At 47.4% G+C, this 21040-nt stretch overlaps 1 protein-coding gene across 1 annotated transcript in view; it reads left to right on the top strand.

Annotated features, from left to right (window-relative positions):
* Positions 1 to 403: 403 nt before the first annotated feature.
* Positions 404 to 21040, top strand: part of ATP6V1B1 (ATPase H+ transporting V1 subunit B1) — a 105959-nt gene continuing 85322 nt past the window's right edge. Inside the window, exon 1 of the mRNA XM_060247215.1 lies at positions 404 to 729. Coding sequence (XP_060103198.1) covers positions 621 to 729 — 109 coding nt within the window. The 5' untranslated portion in view covers positions 404 to 620. The remainder of the gene's footprint in view (positions 730 to 21040) is intronic.

A 21040-nucleotide genomic window follows, 5' to 3' on the forward strand; every position in this document is an offset into this window, starting at 1 on the left:
CATAGCTCTCTTATCTGGGAGAACCGGGTTGGATTCCCCACTCCTCCATTTGCAGCTGCTGGAATGGCCTTGGGTCAGCCATAGCTCTCATAGGAGTTGTCCTTGAAAGGGCAGCTGCTGTAAGAGCTCTCTCAGCCCCACCCTCCTCACAGGGTGTCTGTTGTGGGGGGAGAGGAGGTAAAGGAGATTGGGACCGCTCTGAGATTCTGAGTATAGGGCAGGATATAAATCTCATTTCTTCCTGGTCTTTTTTAACTGGAGACACTGGGGATTGAACCTGGGACCTCTACTCTCTCTCTCTCGCACACACACCTCACAGCAACTGAGTTAGCACCTATTTTCCATCAAAGCAGTAGCAGCTGAAACAAGAAACACACTACAGCTGAATGGGAGGCAGGAGAACATTCCTGGGGTTAGAGAGGAGCCAGATCAGACAAGATCTTGCCACATTAGCAGCTGTAACCTGCAGGCTTCCGGCAGTTTCCAGCCGACACCTCCCACTGTGTGCAGACTCAACACCGGCGAGGCAGGGCAAAGCGTGTCCTTGCGATCTGGTATAAAACCTCTCCCAAGAGCCGGGCTCCTGGTTTTCTCCTTCGTCCTCAGGCCCTTGAAAGGACATGGCTACCATGGTGGAGCTGAGGGGCGGAGGGCTCCCTGGGACTCTCGCAGGGACACGCGAGCACATGCAAGCCGTGACTAGGAATTATCTCACCCACCCAAGGCTGAGTGAGTATTCTGGAGTGTCAATTAATCAACATGCTCTCTGGCCTAGGGGCTGGCACAGGCATGCATAGCAGCTCCTTTAACCCTGTGTCCTTTAGCTGGGCTGTCTTTTGAAACAGAAGAATCTGCATTTAAATATTTCGAGGCTTTTGCAAATACTGCTGAAGCAGGAAGGTGGGCTACAAATGTTTTCAATAAGTAATTTATTGGGGCTGCCAAGTCCAGTTCAAGAAATATCTGGGGACTTTGTGGGGGGTGGAGCCAGGAGGTTTTGGGGGTGGAGCCAGGAGCAAGGTTGTGACAAGTGTAATTGCATTCCAAAGGGAGTTCTGGCCATTGCATTTCAAGGGACTGCACGCCTTTTCAATGCCTTCCCTCCATTGGAAATCATGAAGGATAGGAGCGCCTTCTTTGGGGGCTCATAGTATTGGACCCCCCTTGGTCCAATCCTCTTGAAACCTGGGGGGTGTTTTGAGGAGAGTCATCAGATGCTATGCTGAAAGTCTGGTGCCTTTATTTCAAACAACAGCCCCACCCCACCCCCCTGAGCCCCAGACATCCGCAGATCAATTTTCCATTATACCTTATGAGAATCTGTTTCCCTAGGGAATAATGGAGTGGCCAGCAGACATTCCCCTCCCCCCCGGCTTTCTGATGACCCTGAAGCGGGGGGAGGGCTTCCAAACCGGACAATCCCCTGCTCCTACCTGGGGATTGGCAACCCTGTAGTAAATGTGATCCACAAGACCAAGCTTCTAGCCCTCATTGCTAATGTTCTCTGCCTTCTTCCTGACTATGCGTTCCCTCTTGGCTTTGGTTCTGTGGCTGGACGTAGAGTTGCCAGGTACCCCAGAGGGGGGTAGGGGGAAGCAAGGTATCCAGATCCAAATTGGAAGACTCTTGGATCCTGAGAAGAAATGGAACCTCAGCGGGGTCCAAGGCCGCAGAGTCCCCCCTCCCAAGCATCCGTTTTCTTCAGGGGAGCTGATCTCTGCAGTCTGGGGATGAGTTGGAATTCCAGGGGATCCGCAGGTCACCCCGGAAGTTCCAACCAACGGGTTGAAATTAAATCAGAAGGACCAGAACCAACGGGTTGAAATTAAATCAAAAGAGTTTCTGCCTCAACATGAGGAAGGACTTCCTGACCGTTAGAGTGGTTCCTCGGTGGAACAGACTTCCTCCTTGGGAGGTGGTGGACTCTCCTTCCTTGGAGGTTTTCAAACAGAGGCTGGATGGCCCTCTGACAGCAATGAAGATGCTGTGAATTGAGGGGGGAGGTGTTTCATTCTTTCGTTCATTATTTCCAATGGAGGGAAGGCATTGAAAAGGTGTGCAGTCCCTTTAAATGCAATAGCCAGAACTCCCTTTGGAGTTCAGTCGTGCTTTTCACACCCTTGCTCCTGGCTCCACCCCCAAAGTCTCTTGGCTCCACCCCCAAAGTCCCCAGATGTTTCTTGAATTGGACCTGACAACCCTCGTAGCAAGCCATGGACTCCCTCTTTTCTTACCCTGCTTGGAGAAACTCACGTTTTCCCCAGTGAAGATGTGTGTGTGTGTGTGTGCCTGAAGACTTGCTAGCCTGGGCTAATCAGCATGGGCGTGAGTCACAGGCTAGCAAGTTTTCAGGCGCACACACACACACATCTTCACTGGGGAAAACTCCCTGATGACCTTTGAAAGGTGATCTCTGAGAAGGCTGCCTTTGGGTCTTCCAGTTCCATGTCCGGTCCCATCTGCGAGCTCCATGAACCAGCTAGCCACAACAGCTCCAAACTGCCTGAGCCTCGTTCTGCCATGCGGCCTCTGGCTGCCGCCAGAGTTTATTATTAACTGAAACAATGACATATGCAAAAAAAGAGTGTTTTTCCATTGCTAAACAAACCAAGGAGAGCCGGTTTGGTGTAGTGGTTAAGTGTGCGGACTCTTATCTGGGAGAACCGGGTTTGATTCCCCACTCCTCCACTTGCACCTGCTAGCATGGCCTTGGGTCAGCCAGAGCTCTGGCAGAGGTTGTCCTCGAAAGGGCAGCTGCTGTGAGAGCCTCTCCAGCCCCACCCACCTCACAGGGTGTCTGTTGGGGGGGGGGGGAAGGTAAAGGAGATTGTGAGCCGCTCTGAGACTCTTTGGAGTGAAGGGCGGGATATAAATCCAATATCTTCTTCTTCTTCAAGTGAGCTGGGCAGATGCATGCATGCGTATATGTGGCCCTCCCTTTGAATTTTGGAATTTCCTCAATTATTGGTCATCTGCCTCCTTATCTGTCAACTCTCCAATCGCGCAGAGCATTTACTCTTGCCAGATGTAATGCTATCCCATTAGCAGTTACCTACGGTAGGTGTAAAAAAAATCTTACTCTCATTAAGACTTTGCACATGCAACTTAAAACAAGTTGGTTCGTTGTCCCGTCTTCTTCTGTGCTGCTCCCAATGTGATACTCTGCACCTTCGGTTTCTAGACCCAATTCTGCTCAATATGACAAGCTGCTCAGAAGCTACAAAGGCATGCCATCTTCTGAACGAATTGTCATCTGAAATAACTGAAAAGGTTGCTTTATTCTTGTGTCTGGTAATCAAGGACCGATTGTCCACTCTGTAGCTGTATACGACTGGTTTATTTTGTTATTTCTTTTTTGCCTTATTTCTAATCTGAGGTATGCCAATAAAGGCTTGTGTGTGTTTGTATCTGTGGGCAAAAAAGTCATGGATTTGCTGCTCTGAGGGTCCCTTGGCATTTGGCGGCTTCTGTCAGTGTGCTAGCAGCCATCAGGGTTGCCAACCTCCAGGTGCATAAAATGTTTTCTGCAAAAATGAGGTCCTAGATATCCTGGAAATACTTGTTAAGCTGTATGCCCGGAGTGAGAACTTTGTCCCAAGTGGAATCCTCATATTCAGTGGTTGGAACAGGACGTGACTTTCTGTGGATAGAGAGAAGCATCTTTGGATTAAGAACATAAGAGAAGCCATGTTGGATCAGGCCAACGGCCCATCAAGTCCAACACTCTGTGTCACACAGTGGCAAAAAATGTTATATACACACATACACTGTGGCTAATAGCCACTGATGGACCTGTGCTCCATACACTGTGGCTAATAGCCACTGATGGACCTGTGCTCCATATTTTTATCTAAACCCCTCTTGAAGGTGGCTATACTTGTGGCTGCCACCACCTCCTGCGGCAGTGAATTCCACATGTTAATCACCCTTTGGGTGAAGAAGTACTTCCTTTTATCCGTTTTAACCTGTCTGCTCAGCAATTTCATCGAATGCCGACGAGTTCTTGTATTGTGAGAAAGGGAGAAAAGTACTTCTTTCTCTACTTTCTCCATTCCATGCATTATCTTGTAAACCTCTATCATGTCACCCCGCAGTCGACGTTTCTCCAAGCTAAAGAGTCCTAAGCGTTTCAACCTTTCTTCATAGGGAAAGTGCTCCAGCCCTTTAATCATTCTATTCTATTCTATTCTATTCTATTCTATTCTATTCTATTCTATTCTATTCTATTCTATTCTATTCTATTCTATTCTATTCTATTCTGAACTGTGATTAAGGGCTTTCTGACATATTATCCGTTCCACGGATTATTGTCATCAATTTATCTGAATGTCTTTATAGGAATGTACTTTAGAATTTTTGTGTTTCATATGCTTGTAGCCTCATGGAATCTTTAACTATTAGTTAAAGGACTACTTGTCACAAGGGCTGTGCCTCCCCTCCCCCCCCCCCTTGAACCTCCAGGTGTAGCCTGGAGATCTCCTGATCAACTCCAGACTCCAGCCATCCATTGCCTGGGAGCAGGTGTGGCCAAACTGTGGCTCATTAACACGTATTGTGTGGCTCTCAAAGCCACACCCCACCCCCTCAGCCAGCTTGGAGAAGGCATTTGTCTCTTAAATCCCTTACCCAAGCCAAGCCAACCAGCAGCTTGGGAAATGCACATACAGTTAAAGTTGCTTTCTTTCTACCTCTCCCTCCCTCCCTCCCTCCCTTCCTCCCTTCCTCCCTTCCTCCCTTCCTTCCTTCCTTCCTTCCTTCCTTCCTTCCTTCCTTCCTTCCTTCCTTCCTTCCTTCCTTCCTTCCTTCCTTCCTTCCTTCCTTCCTTCCTCCCTCCCTCCCTCCCTCCCTCCCTCCCTCCCTCCCTCCCTTCCTTCCTTCCTCCCTCCCTTCCTTCCTTCCTTCCTTCCTTCCTTCCTTCCTTCCTTCCTTCCTTCCTTCCTTCCTTCCTTCCTTCCTTCCTTCCTTCCTTCCTGTCTTGCTGCTCTCAGACTTCTGATGTTTATTTTATATGGCTCTTACATTAAGCAAGTTTGGCCACCCCTGCCCGGGAGCCTACGGCTGCTTTGGACCTTCCCTTCTTCAAACTCCACTCTCCTCATGCTCAAATCTCCAGGAATTTCCCAACCTGGAGTTGGCAAGGAGAGGCGGCTGGGCTGGCCAGAGCTGGAAGAAGGAACGGGAGAGAGGAGACCAGAGAGAGTTTTCTCCAGGAAGCTGCTGCGTGGTCTTGGTCGCTCCCTACTGAGTGAAAGAAGCCTCCCTCAGCCCCTCCCTGAGTCTTCTCGGGCCTGAGTCCCCCTCCCTCCACCCCCTTCCTCCTAACCTCCAAGACCCTTCCTCTGTCCAGTGTGAAGGCACCCACCGCCCTTAATGGGCCCAGGCACGGCAGGGTCAGGGGGTTACCCACTGTGTCAGAATCTGTCGCTCCAATTGCTCAGCCCCTCCTAATGGGGCCACATTTCACACCGCTGCAAACTAACCCCATCCACAGGAAGGCCAGCATAGAAGTGGGGTGTGTGGAGAGACTAGGGTTGCCAATCCCCAGGTGGGGGCAGGGGATCCCCCGGTTTGGAGGCCCCTCCCCCCGCTTCAGGGTCATCAGAAAGCAGGGGGAGGGGAGGGAAATGTCTGCTGGGAACTCTGTTATTCCCTATGGAGATTTATTCCCATAGAAAATAATGGAGAATTGATCCATGGGTATCTGGGGCTCTGGAGGGGCTGTTTTTTGAGGTAGAGGCACCAAATTTTCAGTATAGCATCTAGTGCCTCTCCCCAAAATATCCCCCATGTTTCAAAAAGATTGGACCAGGGGGTCCGATTCTATGAGCCCCAAAAGAAGGTGCCCCTATCCTTCATTATTTCCTATGGAAGGAAGGCATTGAAAAGGTGTGCCGTCCCTTTAAATGTGAGGGCCAGAACTCCCTTTGGAGTTCAATTATGCTTGTCACAGCCTTGATCTTGGCTCCACCCCTAATGCCTCCTGGCTCCACCCCCAAAGTCTCCTGGCTCCACCCCCAAAGTCCCCAGATATTTTTTGAATTGGACTTGGCAACCCTAGGAGAGACCCTGGCCAGAGAGCGGGGGGGGGTTAGGGTTGCCAATCCCCAGGTGGGGGCAGGGGATCCCCTGGTTTGGAGGCCCTCCCCCCGCTTCAGGGTCGTCAGAAAGCGGGGGGAGGGGAGGGAAATGTCTGCTGGGAACTCTGTTATTCCCTATGGAGATTTATTCCCTTAGAAAATCATGGAGAATTGATCCGCAGGTATCTGGGGCTATGAGAGGGGGCTGTTTTTTGGGGTAGAGGCACCAAATTTTCAGTATAGCATGTCGTGCCTCTCCCCAAAATACCCCCCAAGTTTCAAAAAGATTGGACCAGGGGGTCCAATTCTATGAGCCTCAAAAGAAGGTGTCCTTATCCTTCATTATTTCCTATGGAAGGAAGGCATTTAAAAAGATGTGCCGTCCCTTTAAATGTGATGGCCAGAACTCCCTTTGGAGTTCAATTATGCTTGTCACACCCTTGTTCCTGGCTCCGCCCTCAATGCCTCATGGCTCCACCCCCAAAGTCTCCAGATATTTCTTGAATTGGACTTGGCAAACCTGGGGGGGGGGGCCCACAGGAGACGCTGAGGAGGAGAAGCAACCTCCGACTGTCTGTTGCACCAACCTTTGCCCAGCAACACCTGAAAGGGGGGCCATCTTGGCACTGGAAAAATGATTCAGGATTAGGGTTGCCAATCCCCAGGTGGGAGCAGGGGATCCCCCGGTTTGGAGGCCCTCCCCCCACTTCAGGGTCATCAGAAAGCGGGGGGAGGGGAGGGAAATGTCTGCTGGGAACTCATGATTCCCTATGGAGACTGATTCCCATTGGGTATAATGGAGAATTGGTCTGGGGGGTATATGGGGCTCTGGGGAAGCTGTTTTTTGAGGTAGAGGCACCAAACACTCAGCATAGCATCCAGGGCCTCTCCCCAAAATACCCTCCAAGTTTCAAAAAGATTGGACCAGGGGGCCCAATTCTATGAGCCCCCAAAGAAGGTGCCCCTATCCATTGTTTGCAAGGGAGGGAAGGTTCCTATAAAGGTGAAGGCCAGACCTCCCTTTGGAGTTCAATTTTGCTTGTTACAAGCTTGCTCCTGGCTCCACCCCCAAAGTCCCCAGATATTTCTTGAATTGGACTTGGCAACCCTATTTGGGATTCCCAGGGAGGGCCCATCATTTCTGAGAGATTTAGGATTGGGATCTCTAGCACATTCAGTATTTCAAGCGTATATTTCAATTTATTAATTTTTACTTAAAACCAGGGCTTTTTTTTTAGCAGGGATGCAGCTCCAGCTGGCATGGCATCAGAGGGTGTGGCCTAATATGCAAATGAGTTTCTGCTGGGCTTTTTCTTCAAAAAAAGCCCTGTGTGGAACAACGGTGACATCAGGGGGTGTGGCCTAATATGCAAATGAGTTTCTGCTAGACTTTTCCTACAAAGTCCTGTGTGGAACAATGGTGACATCAGGGGGTGTGGCCTAATATGCAAATGAGTGTCTGCTAGGCTTTTCCTACAAAGTCCTGTGTGGAACAATGGTGACATGAGGGGATGTGGCCCAATATGCAAGTGAGTTTCTGCTACGCTTTTTCTATGAGAAAGGCCCTGCTTAAGATAAGGTTGCCAACCTCCAGGTGGGTCCTGGGGGTCCCCCCAGAATTACAAGTCATCTCCCAACTGATGGGCAGTAGCTTTACGACAGACAAAAGGAAATACAGCTTTGCACAGAGAGCGATTGAAAAGTGGAATTTGCTGCCTGAAAATGTTTTCCTATTAAAACAATTTTATTGGTAACATATGGTAATAAATCTATATCTTACATCTTTAAAAACTTCTTTTATCTACTCCATATATTAATTTCTACTCACCCCTCCCCCCGTTACTTGACCCCCGCCAGTGTTATTTACTTAAAAAGCATATATTTAAAGGTACCCTTAACTATTAAAACAAAAATTTATATTCTTCTTCTTTTTAAAACTTAATCAGTATCAAAAATTGTCCAATGTCCTTTTACTTTCCACTCTTTTTCTACATATCTTCTAAACTTTTTCCACTCTGTCTTAAAAACTTCCAAATCATAGTCTCTTAATATTCTTGTTAATGTGTCCATTTCACTCCATATCATAACTTTTATAATCCAATCCCATTTCTCTGGTATTTTTTCTTGCTTCCACAACTGCGCATACGATGTCCTAGCAGCTGAGAGCTTGCTGCCTGAAAATGTTGTCATGGGCAGAGGAATCAGGAGCTTGAAAAGGGCATTGGATAGATTCATGGAGGATAAGTCTATCAATGGCTACCTCCATGATAGGTCTATCAGTGGCAGAGGGGAACCTCCACATCCAGAGGCACTAATCCTCTGAATTCCAGAGCCAGGAGCCGACATCAGGCGAAGGCCTCACGTTTCAGCCTCTATGTCCTGCTGTTGGTCCTCAAGGGTTAATTGATTGACCACTATGTGAAGATGGGATGCTGCACTAGGATTGCCAAATCCCGCCCCCCCCCAGCCTCTGGCATGGGACTTGTTTTTTCTGGGGGGAGGGATACCCGTGACTGATGTCATTGCTCCGCCCACATCGCACAACAGCTGCTCTAAGCGTTTCGGGGAAAACTCTATGGTTTTCCCGGACGCTCTAGCATTTTGGGAGGGAAAAACTCTATGGTACACTGGGCGGTGGGGGGAACCTCTCCCAATGTCGCCGGCCGCTCTAGGCATTTCTGGAAAAACTCTGTTTTTCCTGGACACTCCTAGAGTGGCCGGCAACATTGGGGAGGTTCCCTCCACCGGCCCAGTGTGGGCTGGTTTGGGAACCTCCCAGGCGGGAGAACCCCCGCCCAGACTTGGGGTTTGGCAATCCTATGCTGGACTGATCCAGTAGAGCTCTTCTTATTTTCTTATCAGGGGGAAGGCCTCAGCCTCCCGATCTGCCTTGTTGTCTCCCCACCCCTTAGAAGATCTGGTTGGTTACTCTGTGAGTCAAGAAGCTGGACTCCATGGGCCACTGGACTCAGGGCCGGATTAACAATTAGGTCAAGTAGGCACTTGCCTATGGGCCCCCACGCCTTTAGGGGGCCAGGGCTGGCTTTCCCCCCTGCTTGCAGCCCTCCCAGCCTGCACCTGAGCTCTCTTTGCCCGACTTGCCCAATGCGGCTGCTTCTGGTGTACTCACCAAGTTTGCCTCTCCCCCACAGGTTTGTCAAAGGGGCTTTTGAGAAGGGGCCTGCAGGCTGCAGCGGGGGCCACGGGCTCTGAGATAATTTGAAAGGGGGGGTGAGATTTTGACTGCCTAGGGGCCTCCACAGGGTTAAATCCAGCACTTACTGGGCTGATCTTGCACGGCTCTTCTGAGGTTCTTACGAATTTAGGCTGAACGTGAAAGGGAGCGCAGGAGGGGATGATCCAGTGCTAGCTCTTCTGGCCCTTTCTTAATATGCTCAGGGCAATGCCGACAGCCACTCTGGGGCCAGGAAAGGATGTTCCTCTAGGCTTTTCGCCTTCTTTTGGGCCCAGAGCAGAGGTCAGTGGGGGAGTGAAGTGGGGAGGCAGCTGTGAACTCCCTACATTACATAAGAACATAAGAGAAGCCATGTTGGATCAGGCCATTGGCCCATCCAGTCCAACACTCTGTGTCACATAAGAACATAAGAGAAGCCCTGTTGGATCAGGCCAATGGCCCATCCAGTCCAACACTCTGTGTCACATAAGAACATAAGAGAAGCCCTGTTGGATCAGGCCAATGGCCCATCCAGTCCAACACTCTGTGTCACATAAGAACATAAGAGGAGCCATGTTGGATCAGGCCAATGTCCCCTCCAATCCAACACTCTGTGTCACATAAGAACATAAGAGAAGCCCTGTTGGATCAGGCCAATGGGCCATCCAGTCCAACACTCTGTGTCCCATAAGAACATAAGAGGAGCCATGTTGGATCAGGCCAATAGCCCCTCCAGTCCAACACTCTGTGTCACATAAGAACATAAGAGAAGCCCTGTTGGATCAGGCCAGTGGCCCCTCCAGTCCAACACTCTGTCACATAAGAACATAAGAGAAGCCCTGTTGGATCAGGCCAGTGGCCCCTCCAGTCCAACACTCTGTCACATAAGAACATAAGAGAAGCCCTGTTGGATCAGGCCAATGGGCCATCCAGTCCAACACTCTGTGTCTCATAAGAACATAAGAGGAGCCATGTTGGATCAGGCCAATGGCCCCTCCAGTCCAACACTCTGTGTCACATAAGAACATAAGAGAAGCCCTGTTGGATCAGGCCAGTGGCCCATCCAGTCCAACACTCTGTGTCACATAAGAACATAAGAGAAGCCCTGTTGGATCAGGCCAGTGGCCCATCCAGTCCAACACTCTGTGTCACATAAGAACATAAGAGAAGCCCTGTTGGATCAGGCCAGTGGCCCATCCAGTCCAACACTCCGTGTCACATAAGAACATAAGAGAAGCCCTGTTGGATCAGGCCAATGGCCCATCCAGTCCAACACTCTGTGGGCGTTTTCGCACTTACCTTTTACTGGCGCGAACACCCTCCTCACGCCGGCGGATCTGCAGGGATTTCCCACCAGAAGCGCCGGCGCAGCCAAAAGAGCCGGCAACTTCCGTCGCGGAGCCAGCTCAAACGGAAACCGCCAAGAAGCAGGAAAACGTTTGAGCTGGCTCCGCAACGGAAGCTGCCGGCTCTTTTGGCTGCGCTGGCGCTTCTGGTGGGAAATCCCTGCAGATCCGCCGGCGTGAGGAGGGTGTTCGCGCCAGTAAAAGGTAAGTGCGAAAACGCCCTGTGTCACATAAGAGAAGCCATGTTGGATCAGGCCAATGGCCCATCCAGTCCAACACTCTGTGTCACATAAGAACATAAGAGAAGCCCTGTTGGATCAGGCCAATGGCCCATCCAGTCCAACACTCTGTGTCACATAAGAGAAGCCATGTTGGATCAGGCCAATGACCCATCCAGTTCAACATTCTGTGTCACATAAGAACATAAGAGAAGCCATGTTGAATAAGGCCAATGGCCCATCCAGTCCAACACTCATGTCACATAAGAACATAAGAGAAGCCATGTTGGATCAGGCCAATGGCCCATCCAGTCCAACACTCTGTGTCACATAAGAACATAAAAGAAGCCATGTTGGATCAGGCCAGTGGCCCATCCAGTCCAACACTCTGTGTCACATAAGAACATAAGAGAAGCCCTGTTGGATCAGGCCAATGGCCCATCCAGTCCAACACTCTGTGTCACATAAGAACATAAGAGAAGCCATGTTGGATCAGGCCAGGGGCCCATCCAGTCCAACACTCTGTGTCACATAAGAACATAAAAGAAGCCATGTTGGATCAGGCCAGCGGCCCATCCAGTCCAACACTCTGTGTTACACAGTGGCCTCCCAAAAAACAGGTGCCATCAGGAGGTCAATCCGTGGGGCCAGGACACTAGAAGGCCTCCCACAGTTGTCTCCCCCCCAGCACCAAGAGGACAGGGCATCACTTGCCCCAGACAATAGAGTTCCATTTATACCTTGTGGCTAAGAGCCACTGATGGACTTCTGCTCCACACATTGTGTAGGAGGTTGGACTTGATGGCCCTTGGAGTTCTTTCCAGCTTTTTAAAGTATAAAAACAAAGCAGGGAGAATATGATAATACATACAACAAACAGATAACACATCCTAGACACAGTGTTTTTATGGAAGATCTTAACTATAGCACCATAATGTTAATCTTAATGCAAGTTTTAATGATTTTAAGGATGATTTTATAATTGAAATTGTAATTATTGTATATGGTTTTACTGTACATTGTATTTACGTGTTGTGAGCCGCCCTGAGCCTGCTTTGCGGGGAGGGCGGGATATAAATAAAAAGTAGTATTATTATTATAGTCCATGGCCCTGTTCCATTTATGAAACAGCCATCCTGAACAACTGCTTTATAGTATAGCCATATTACCTAGAAATTCCTCCTGAATAACTCCATTTTGCATAGTTCACAAAACCAAGAGATTAGGAGCTTTCCTGATCTCCTTGGGCAGGCCGTTCCACAAGGTGGGGGCCACAACAGAGAAGGAACCGGTATGGGTGATCACCTAATTACCCACTACCAGTTCTCCCCAAATTCACAGACTAAGAAATTCTTCTTTAACACAAACCATTGATCTGCAAATGGTTGTGTGAGCATTATGCAAGCTAAAATCTAGGACTCGTGCCAGGAAATTTACTGGCTACTAAGAAAGTGTCCTTGAAATCAACATCCTAGAAGCTAGTTTCTTGCTAGTCTCTAGTAGCGATTGCCCCAAAGCAAATACTCATTCTGAGTATAAACTTTGTGTGCATGCACACTTCTGTCACATGAATGGTATACTCAGAATAAAACTCTGTTGGCCTTAAGGGTGCCGCTGCTCCAAACTTTGCTCTCCTGGGCTTCCAATTTGGATTTCATGGAGAATTGACGAGCTTTCCAGTGGGGCAGCTCACCAGACCCTCTATTCTGGACAGAGAAGGTGTCTTAATACCTGCTGTCTACATCATCTAGGCAAGATGATGGCCAAGATATGCTTAAAGTTCTGAGGAGAGGTACTTTGGCTAATGAGAAATCCCAAGGGGGGTTTCTTTTTGGCTTTGAAGAGTCTCCGGAGAAGGACCGCTTCCAACATCTATAGAGGGTATCTGGGGTCTTTAAATCGACATAAATTCAACGTGCGTCAAGCTTCTTAAGGGCTAATTAATCGTGGATGAGAAACAGACCAGAGTGTTTGATGTCAAGGTAAAGAGATTTTTATCTGTTGCTCCGGGACTAAATTGGGAAATATTTAGAAGGCAAACGAAGGTCTGGACACACAAACAACTTGTAATTATAAAGAAGAAAGAGGAGGGGGAAATCTTGGACTGAGTTAAACAGATATAAGGCTTAAAAAAGGCAAAAGCTGATATTGTTTGGAATTTTTGTGGTCACTCCCCCTGAGAGTGGAAGAATTGCAGATCAACAAGTCATTACAGGAAATGACGTCTGGGAACATCGTGAGACTTCACAACCATAGATAACGAGACTTTGTGGCAAGTGTGGGCGGAAGAGGCCATCAAGGGAAGGGGAAACTACAGGTTTTTTTAAGCCCCTCTAGGACTAAACCATGGAGAAACATCGAGCACCATTTTGGGAAATTATAACTTTTTAAAAATTAATATCTGGACACAGGGGCATAGGAAGATGGCGATTTTGGTCTTTTCTGAAAGGGCATGCCCTAATCTATAAGACTAGACCATTTAAAAAGAACTTGGTGACTTCAATTGGAAAGCCTATATTTATAATGGGAAGGCAGTAATGTCAGCCCAAAAACCATTACAGACAAGATCCAAAACACTAGAAGAGGGCAAAAAGGCTGATAAAAAAAAAAACAGATGGATGCCATGGAAGATAGATTGTCTCAACTAGATTAAAGATTCTATAAGTGATTGTAAGAAGGAATTTTAAAGTTCTCAGTAAAGAGTTTAAATCAGTATCCAAAAAAATCCAAGAGGTGGAAGAGAGAGTGAAAGACCATGATGAAAGAATTAGTACAGTGGATTCCACTATTATTATTATTATTATTATTATTATTATTATTAAAAAATTGCAGGACAAAGCAGTACTGCAAATCAATGGAAAATCAGATACGTTTGAGAAGTATGCCTGAAAAGGATGGTGATTTAAGGAAATACATAATAAGGATTATTGCTGAATATGTTGGAGATGATCCTGAGGAGACTAATTACGTTTATGACTATATTTATAGGGTCAATTCAGAATATGCAAGGAAAAATAAACTACCAAGAGTTGTGGTGGTGAGATGTGTAACAAGAGACTTGGTGGGAAGGATTCTAAGTAAACAGTATGAAGGCAAGCTGATTGTGGAAGGCAGTGATGTTAGAATTATGAAAGAATTACCAAGGAAAGTCTTAAGTGACAGAAGATTATATAAAAAACTGATTGAGCAACCCCAGAAGGATTGGTTTTTGAATACAAGGGGAAGAGGATTACCATTATAAGCACTTGTGAGATGGAAAAGTTTTTGGTGGAGAATAAAGAATTTGGAGGTTCAGATTAAAATAGAAAACCATGATGGATTACAAATTATTATTTTGGAATGTAAATGGACTTAACTCACCACAAAATAGAAAGGCAACTTTTCCTGGATTGGGAAGCAAAAATGTAATATAATTTGTCTACAAGAAGTACATATTAAACGATTGGATTACAAATATTTGTGGAATAAGCAATTTGGTATGGAATTTTTTTCATTGGCTAAGGAGAAAAAAAGAGGCGTTGTTTTTTATGTAAAACAGGAATTGGAAGCAAAATTGATTTTTAAGGACGATGATGGTGGATATATTGCAGTGCAAGTGATGATGAACCACAAGAAGACTTCGCTATTGGGACTGTATGCTCCTAATGGAGCAAAAGATTCCTCTTTTAAGGACATTATGCAGCAACTTGATCAAGAGACATATGAGCAAATCATGTTAATGGGAGACTTTAATGGTACAGCTAAAAATATTTTGGAAAGATCTGGGAAGAAGAATAATGAAGGTAAACTACCAAAGTCTTTTTTTGAATTAGCCAAGCAAGAAAATCTTATAGACATTTGGAGGGAGAAAAATCCTACAGTTAGAGACTAGGGGCGTTTTCGCACTGACCTTAATCAGCAGCGACGCCCCTCTTCACCGCGCAGGATCGGAGCGGATTTCGCACTAATTGTCGCGGAGCACCCGGAAGAGCCGGAAAGTCCCGCGGCTTTTGCAGCGCAAATGGAAACTGGTTTTTGGTGGTTTCCGTTTGCACCGCAAAAGCCACGGGACTTTCCGGCTCTTCCGGGTGCTCCGCAGCAATTAGTGCGAAATCCGCGCCGATCCTGCGCGGTGAAGAGGGGCGTCGCTGCTGATTAAGGTCAGTGCGAAAACAGCCTATACCTTCTTCTCAGTTCGACATAACTCTTTCTCAAGGATTGATATGTTATGGAGTACAAAAAAATTGGGACTTACAACAAAAAAAAATAGAGATTCTTCCGAAAATAAGAGCAGATCATAATCCAATAATGTGGTCTGCGAAACCTACCAAAAAGACTTTAAGATGGCAAATAAATGAAGATTTACTGCAGAAAGATGAGGTAGTAGAATATCTGCAAAAAGAGACTAAAGCCTTTTTCCAAGTAAATGAAAATGAGGACGTTCAATATCAAATGGTGTGGGATGCTTATAAAGCGGTGATGAGAGGTATTTTAATCACATTGAATAATAAAGACAGAAAAGCTAAAGAGAAACAAATGACAGACATACAGAAGGAGATTAAGAAGGAGAGAGAGTTTATAAAGAGACTGGGGGAAAAGAAGATTTTAAAAGAAATTGGAATTCTACAGGACCAACTAAGACACTTGTTAAATAAAGAAGTAGAATGGAACTTAAAAAGGCTTCAACAAAAATCTTTTGAGAGTGCAAATAAAGCTGGAAAATACTTGGCCTGGCAAATGAAAAGAAAAAGGGAAAATAAAATGGTTAATAAAATTCCTTTGGGCAACAAAGACATTGTTGACCAGGAAGGAATCAAAAGAGAGTTTTATAAGTATTATGCAAATTTGTATAAAAGTCATGTGGGGGGAAAAGAGAAAATAGATGCCTGTTTACAGGAAATTACAAATAGAAAATTTTCTGAAGCAAGACAGAACATTACTTTGGCACATGCTTTCAGCTGCACAGACATTGTATGCGCAGTTGTGGAAGCAAAATAAAATTCCAGAAAAATGGGACTGGGTTATGAAAATGATGCACTGGAGTGAAATGGACAAATTAACAAGAACACTAAAGGAACTTGATATGTAAAAAATTAATAATGAATGGCGAAAGTTTCAGAACTATGTGGAAGAACATTGGAGAGTGAAAGGACACTTGGTGATATTTGATAATGGATAACTTGTTTATCAGCTATTTTTAATTTACTGAGACAAGAATGATAGTTAAAATGAGAGTATGAGAAAACATTCTGTTCTTTCTTAAAAGATTATAATAAGATAGATAATATGACTTAATTTAGTAATATATTGGATCATTAATCGAATGAGGTAATAACCATAAAGAAGTATAAGTTCCTTTTTTCTTTTTAAACAGTTTTTTAAAAAAATGTTAAATTACCTTTATTGCTTTTATATTGCAAGTAACACTGGGGAAGTCTTGAAAGGGAGGAGGGGAGATGGAAATGTGATGCAACATATTGACTTTTATTTGAGAGAAGAAAATGAAATAGTGATATAATACGTTGTAGAATAACAAAAATTGTTTTTACACCAAACTTTGCTCTCCTGACAGGGAGTTTGTGCAAAATCCAGCACAATGAAATCACTCAGAAGTGACATCATCGTGCTAGTCACATTGCACCTGGGATGCTCTAGGATTTGGGTTAAAACTCTATGGTACCATAGAGTTTTTACCCGAATGCTAGAGCGTCCCCCACACATGCCTGTTGCAGTGACATCACTTCCATGTGACATGCGATGACAGCGCTCTTTGGGGGCGGGGATCCCCCTGTGGCCTGCTCTGTGCCAGTGGGTTCGGGGGCCCCAAACCGGGGGAACTCCTGCCCCAGCGGGAGATTGGCAGCCCTAATTAGATGCTTCTGAATTCTAGTATTTTGGGAAAGGGAGAAAACTGTCTGGCTTAATTTGGGCTGATGGGCTGCTGAGTTTGAGGTCCTTCCTTCTTCCCCTCCCTAGACCATCTGACCTGTGAGCAGCCATAAACAGTATTACTCCTCTCCCTTTTAAATGACTTTCTTAGAAACCCCTTGAACAAAGTAGGAGTCAAGTTTCACCTTTAAGACCAACAAAGTTTGATTCAGAATGTAAATTTTTGTATGCATGCATACTTCTTCAGACGAGGGGATAGAGTCCTTCTCGTCTGAAGAAGGATGCATGCATACGAAAGCTTACATTCTGAATAAAACTTTGTTGGTCTTAAAGGTGCTACTGGACTCCTACTTTGTTCTACTCAGGGGTCGTTTTGTAGAAAAATAGGTGGTGGAGCTCCTCCAGGGATTGTTATGCAGCTGCACCAACTCTTCAGTGGACCAGGAGGTGGAACTCTCAGAAGGAGGAGGAACTCTCGAAAAGATTCCGGAGCTGCGTTCCTGTGAGCTCCCACTGAATCCGAGGCCTGGCTCTACCGCTTCAGACCAACCCGGCTGCCCACTTGGATCCAGAGACCCCTTGAGTCATGGCACAGGGTCTTAGCTTCACTTTATGTCAAGGGTGAGAACGTTTTTCTTGCCAAGAACCACATGGGGGTCTCGGCTCACTTCGGAGGACTCCATCTTGGATGCCAACACTTTCTGTTCTCAGGGCCGCGGGCTCTGGAAACAGAGAGAGCGGCCATGCAGCTCAGAGACTTCTGAGGCGGGCAAAGACCCCAGCGTAACCTCTCATGCCTAATGGCTCTAAATGGCCCTTGCCCCTTGAGCTGTTTAACATGGGGGGGTGTTTAGGGGGGGGGACATTGATCTGATAGACTGCAATGACAGCAAAACTCCTCTGCCCACCCCCCACCCCCGGTCCAATCCCTGCCATCCCTGATATTACCTAAGCCGGTCAAAGCCAGACGCCCAAAGGTGAGAAGAGCTTCTGGTCCATTAATGGATGTGCCAACTTTTAGAAGGGGCTCCAGGGGATTGCAGGGGAAATGGCCGTGAAGAAGAAGAGATGATGTTTTTAAGAGCCAGGCGGAAACAGCAGCGAGAACCGGCCCCCTTCCAATGGGAAACCCACCTGACTTTAAGGGCAGAGGCCCTGAGCATGGTGAAGATGCTGGGAAGCTGGTTCGTTTTGTTTTGAAAGGTAATATTCTAGTTCTCAGGATGGACCGATGCCACAAGCCAGGCCAGACAAGGCTACTTAACCTGCATTGCGGCTTTTGTTCCTGACACTCTTGTGAGCAAGTTTGGTGTAGGAGTTCAGTGCGTGGACTCTTATCTGGGAGAACCGGGTTGGATTCCCCACTCCTCCACTTGCAGCTGCTGGGATGGCCTTGGGTCAGCCAGAGCTCTCTTATCTGGGAGAACCGGGTTTGATTCCCCACTCCTCCACTTGCACCTGCTGGAATGGGCTTGGGTCAGCCAGAGCTCTCTTATCTGGGAGAACCGGGTTGGATTCCTCACTCCTCCACTTGCAGCTGCTGGAATGGCCTTGGGTCAGCCAGAGCTCTCTTATCTGGGAGAACCGGGTTGGATTCCTCACTCTTCCACTTGCAGCTGCTGGGATGGCCTTGGGTCAGCCAGAGCTCTCTTATCTGGGAGAACAGGGTTGGATTCCTCACTCCTCCACTTACAGCTGCTGGTCTGGCCTTGGGTCAGCCAGAGCTCTCTTATCTGGGAGAACCAGGTTGGATTCCCCACTCCTCCACTCGCAGCTGCTGGAATGGCCTTGGGTCAGCCAGAGCTCTCTTATCTGGGAGAACCGGGTTTGATTCCCCACTCCTCCACTTGCACCTGCTGGAAAGGGCTTGGGTCAGCCAGAGCTCTCTTATCTGGGAGAACCGGGTTGGATTCCTCACTCCTCCACTTGCAGCTGCTGGAATGGCCTTGGGTCAGCCAGAGCTCTCTTATCTGGGAGAACCGGGTTGGATTCCTCACTCCTCCACTTGCAGCTGCTGGGATGGCCTTGGGTCAGCCAGAGCTCTCTTATCTGGGAGAACAGGGTTTGATTCACCACTCCTCCACTTGCAGCTGCTGGGATGGCCTTGGGTCAGCCAGAGCTCTCTTATCTGGGAGAACCGGGTTTGATTCCTCACTCCTCCACTTGGACCTGCTGGAATGGCCTTGAGTCAGCCAGAGCTCTCTTATCTGGGAGAACTGGGTTGGATTCCCCACTCCTCCACTTGCACCTGCTGGAATGGCCTTGGGTTAGCCATAGCTCTCTTATCTGGGACAACCGGGTTGGATTCCCCACTCCTCCACTTGCAGCAGCTGGAATGGTCTTGGGTCAGCCATAGCTCTCTTATCTGGGAGAACTTAGTTTGATTCACCATTCCTCCACTTGCAGTGGCTGGAATGGCCTTGGGTCAGCCATAGCTCTTGCAGAGGTGTCCTTAAAAGGGCAGCTGCTTTGGGAGCTCTCTCAGCCCCTCCCCCCCCCAAAAAAAACTTACAAGGTGCCTATTGCGAGGGAGAGAAGTTAAAGGAGATTGTGATCTGCTCTGAAACTCTGAAACTTGTAGTGGAGTAGAAATCCAATTTCTTCTTGTGCAGAAGAATTTCCTGTTGGATGGTGACCTTGAGCTTTAATGCCCAGTGGCCATCCTTTGACTCTAGGGTTGCCAAGTCCAATTCAAGAAATATCTGGCGACTTTGGGGGGGGGGCAGAGCCAGGGGACTGGGAGCGGAGCCAGGAGACACTGGGGGTGAAGTCAGGAGCAAGGCTGTGACAAGCATAATTGAACTCCAAAGGGAGTTCTGGCCATCACATTTAAAGGGACTGCACACCTTTTAAATGCCTTCCCTCCATTGGAAATAATGAAGGATAGGGGCAGCTTCTTTGTGGGCTCACAGAATTGGACCCCCTGGTCCAATCCTTTTGAAACTTGGGGGGTGTTTTGGGGAGAGGCATTGGATGCTATGCTGCAAATGTGGTGCCTCTACCTAAAAAAACAGCCCCCCCTGGAGCCTCAGATATCTGCAGATACCCAATTCTCCATAACTGGTCCCCATAAGGAATTATGGAGTGCCCAGCAGACATTTCCCTCCACTCCCTTCTCCACTCCCCCCTCCCCTGCTTTCTGATGACCCTGAAGTGGAAGGAGGGCCTCCAAACCGGAGGATCCCCTGCCCCCACCTGGCGATTGGCAACCCTAACCAGTTTCCAGACAAGAGAGATCTATCCCCCTGGAGAAAACGGTTTCTCTGGAGGTTAACTGCAGTGGCATTCTGCCCCTCTGAGGTCCCTCCCCTCTAAACCTTACCCCTCCCCTGGCTCCACCCCCAAATCTCCAGGATTGTCCTAACCTGGAACTGGTGACCCAACTTTAATGTCAGGTTAAATCTGTTTCTTTATTTGAAATATATATGCCCTGCATTTCCACTAGACATGGATCCCAGGCAGTTTACCCTCCATATTCATCAAAACCTTTTATGACTAACCTATCATACTAAGGGAAGGAAAGGAAAGGTCCCCTGAATGTTTTCACAGCAGACTTTTTACGGGGTGGTTTGCCATTTCCTTTCCCAGTCTTTTACACTTTCCCCCCAGCAAGCCCATGAAGAAAGGTTAAAACTCTCGGGGCGCTTTAGCTTGGAGAAACGTCGACTGCGGGATGATAGAGGTTTACAAGATAATGCATGGGATGGAGAAAGTAGAGAAAGAAGTCCTTTTCTCCCTTTCTCACGATACAAGAACTTGTGGGCATTCGATGAAATTGCTGAGCAGTCAGGTTAAAACGGATAAAAGGAACTCCTTCGTCACCTAAAGGGTGATTAACGTGTGGAATTCACTTCCACAGGAGGTGTGGCGGCTAAAAGCATAGACAGCTTCAAGAGGGGGTTGGCTAAAAATATGGAGCAGAGGTCCATCAGTGGCTATTAGCTACAGTGTGTATATAATTTTTGGCCACTGTGTGACACAGAGTGTTGGACTGGATGAGCCATTGACCTGATCCAACATGGCTTCTCTGATGTTCAAGCTGGGGACTCATTTTACTGACCTTGGAAGGATGGAAGGTTGAGTCAGACTTGGGCTGGCTACCTGAACCAGCTTCCGCTGTTAGGATCAAACTCAGGTCATGAGCAGAGGGCTCCAACTGCAGAACTGCAGCTTTACCACTTTGTGCCACAGAGCCCTGTAAGCATGGGGGGAAAGGAAAGGTCCCCTGTGCAAACACCAGTCGTTTTCGACGCTGGGGTGACGCTGCTTTCACAACATTTTCATGGCAGACTTTTGATGGGGTGGTTTGCCATTGCCTTCCCCAGTCCTCTACACTTTCCCCCAAGCAAGCTGGGG

The sequence above is a fragment of the Heteronotia binoei genome, chromosome 9 (genome assembly GCF_032191835.1).
Source record: "Heteronotia binoei isolate CCM8104 ecotype False Entrance Well chromosome 9, APGP_CSIRO_Hbin_v1, whole genome shotgun sequence".
NCBI lineage: Eukaryota > Metazoa > Chordata > Lepidosauria > Squamata > Gekkonidae > Heteronotia > Heteronotia binoei.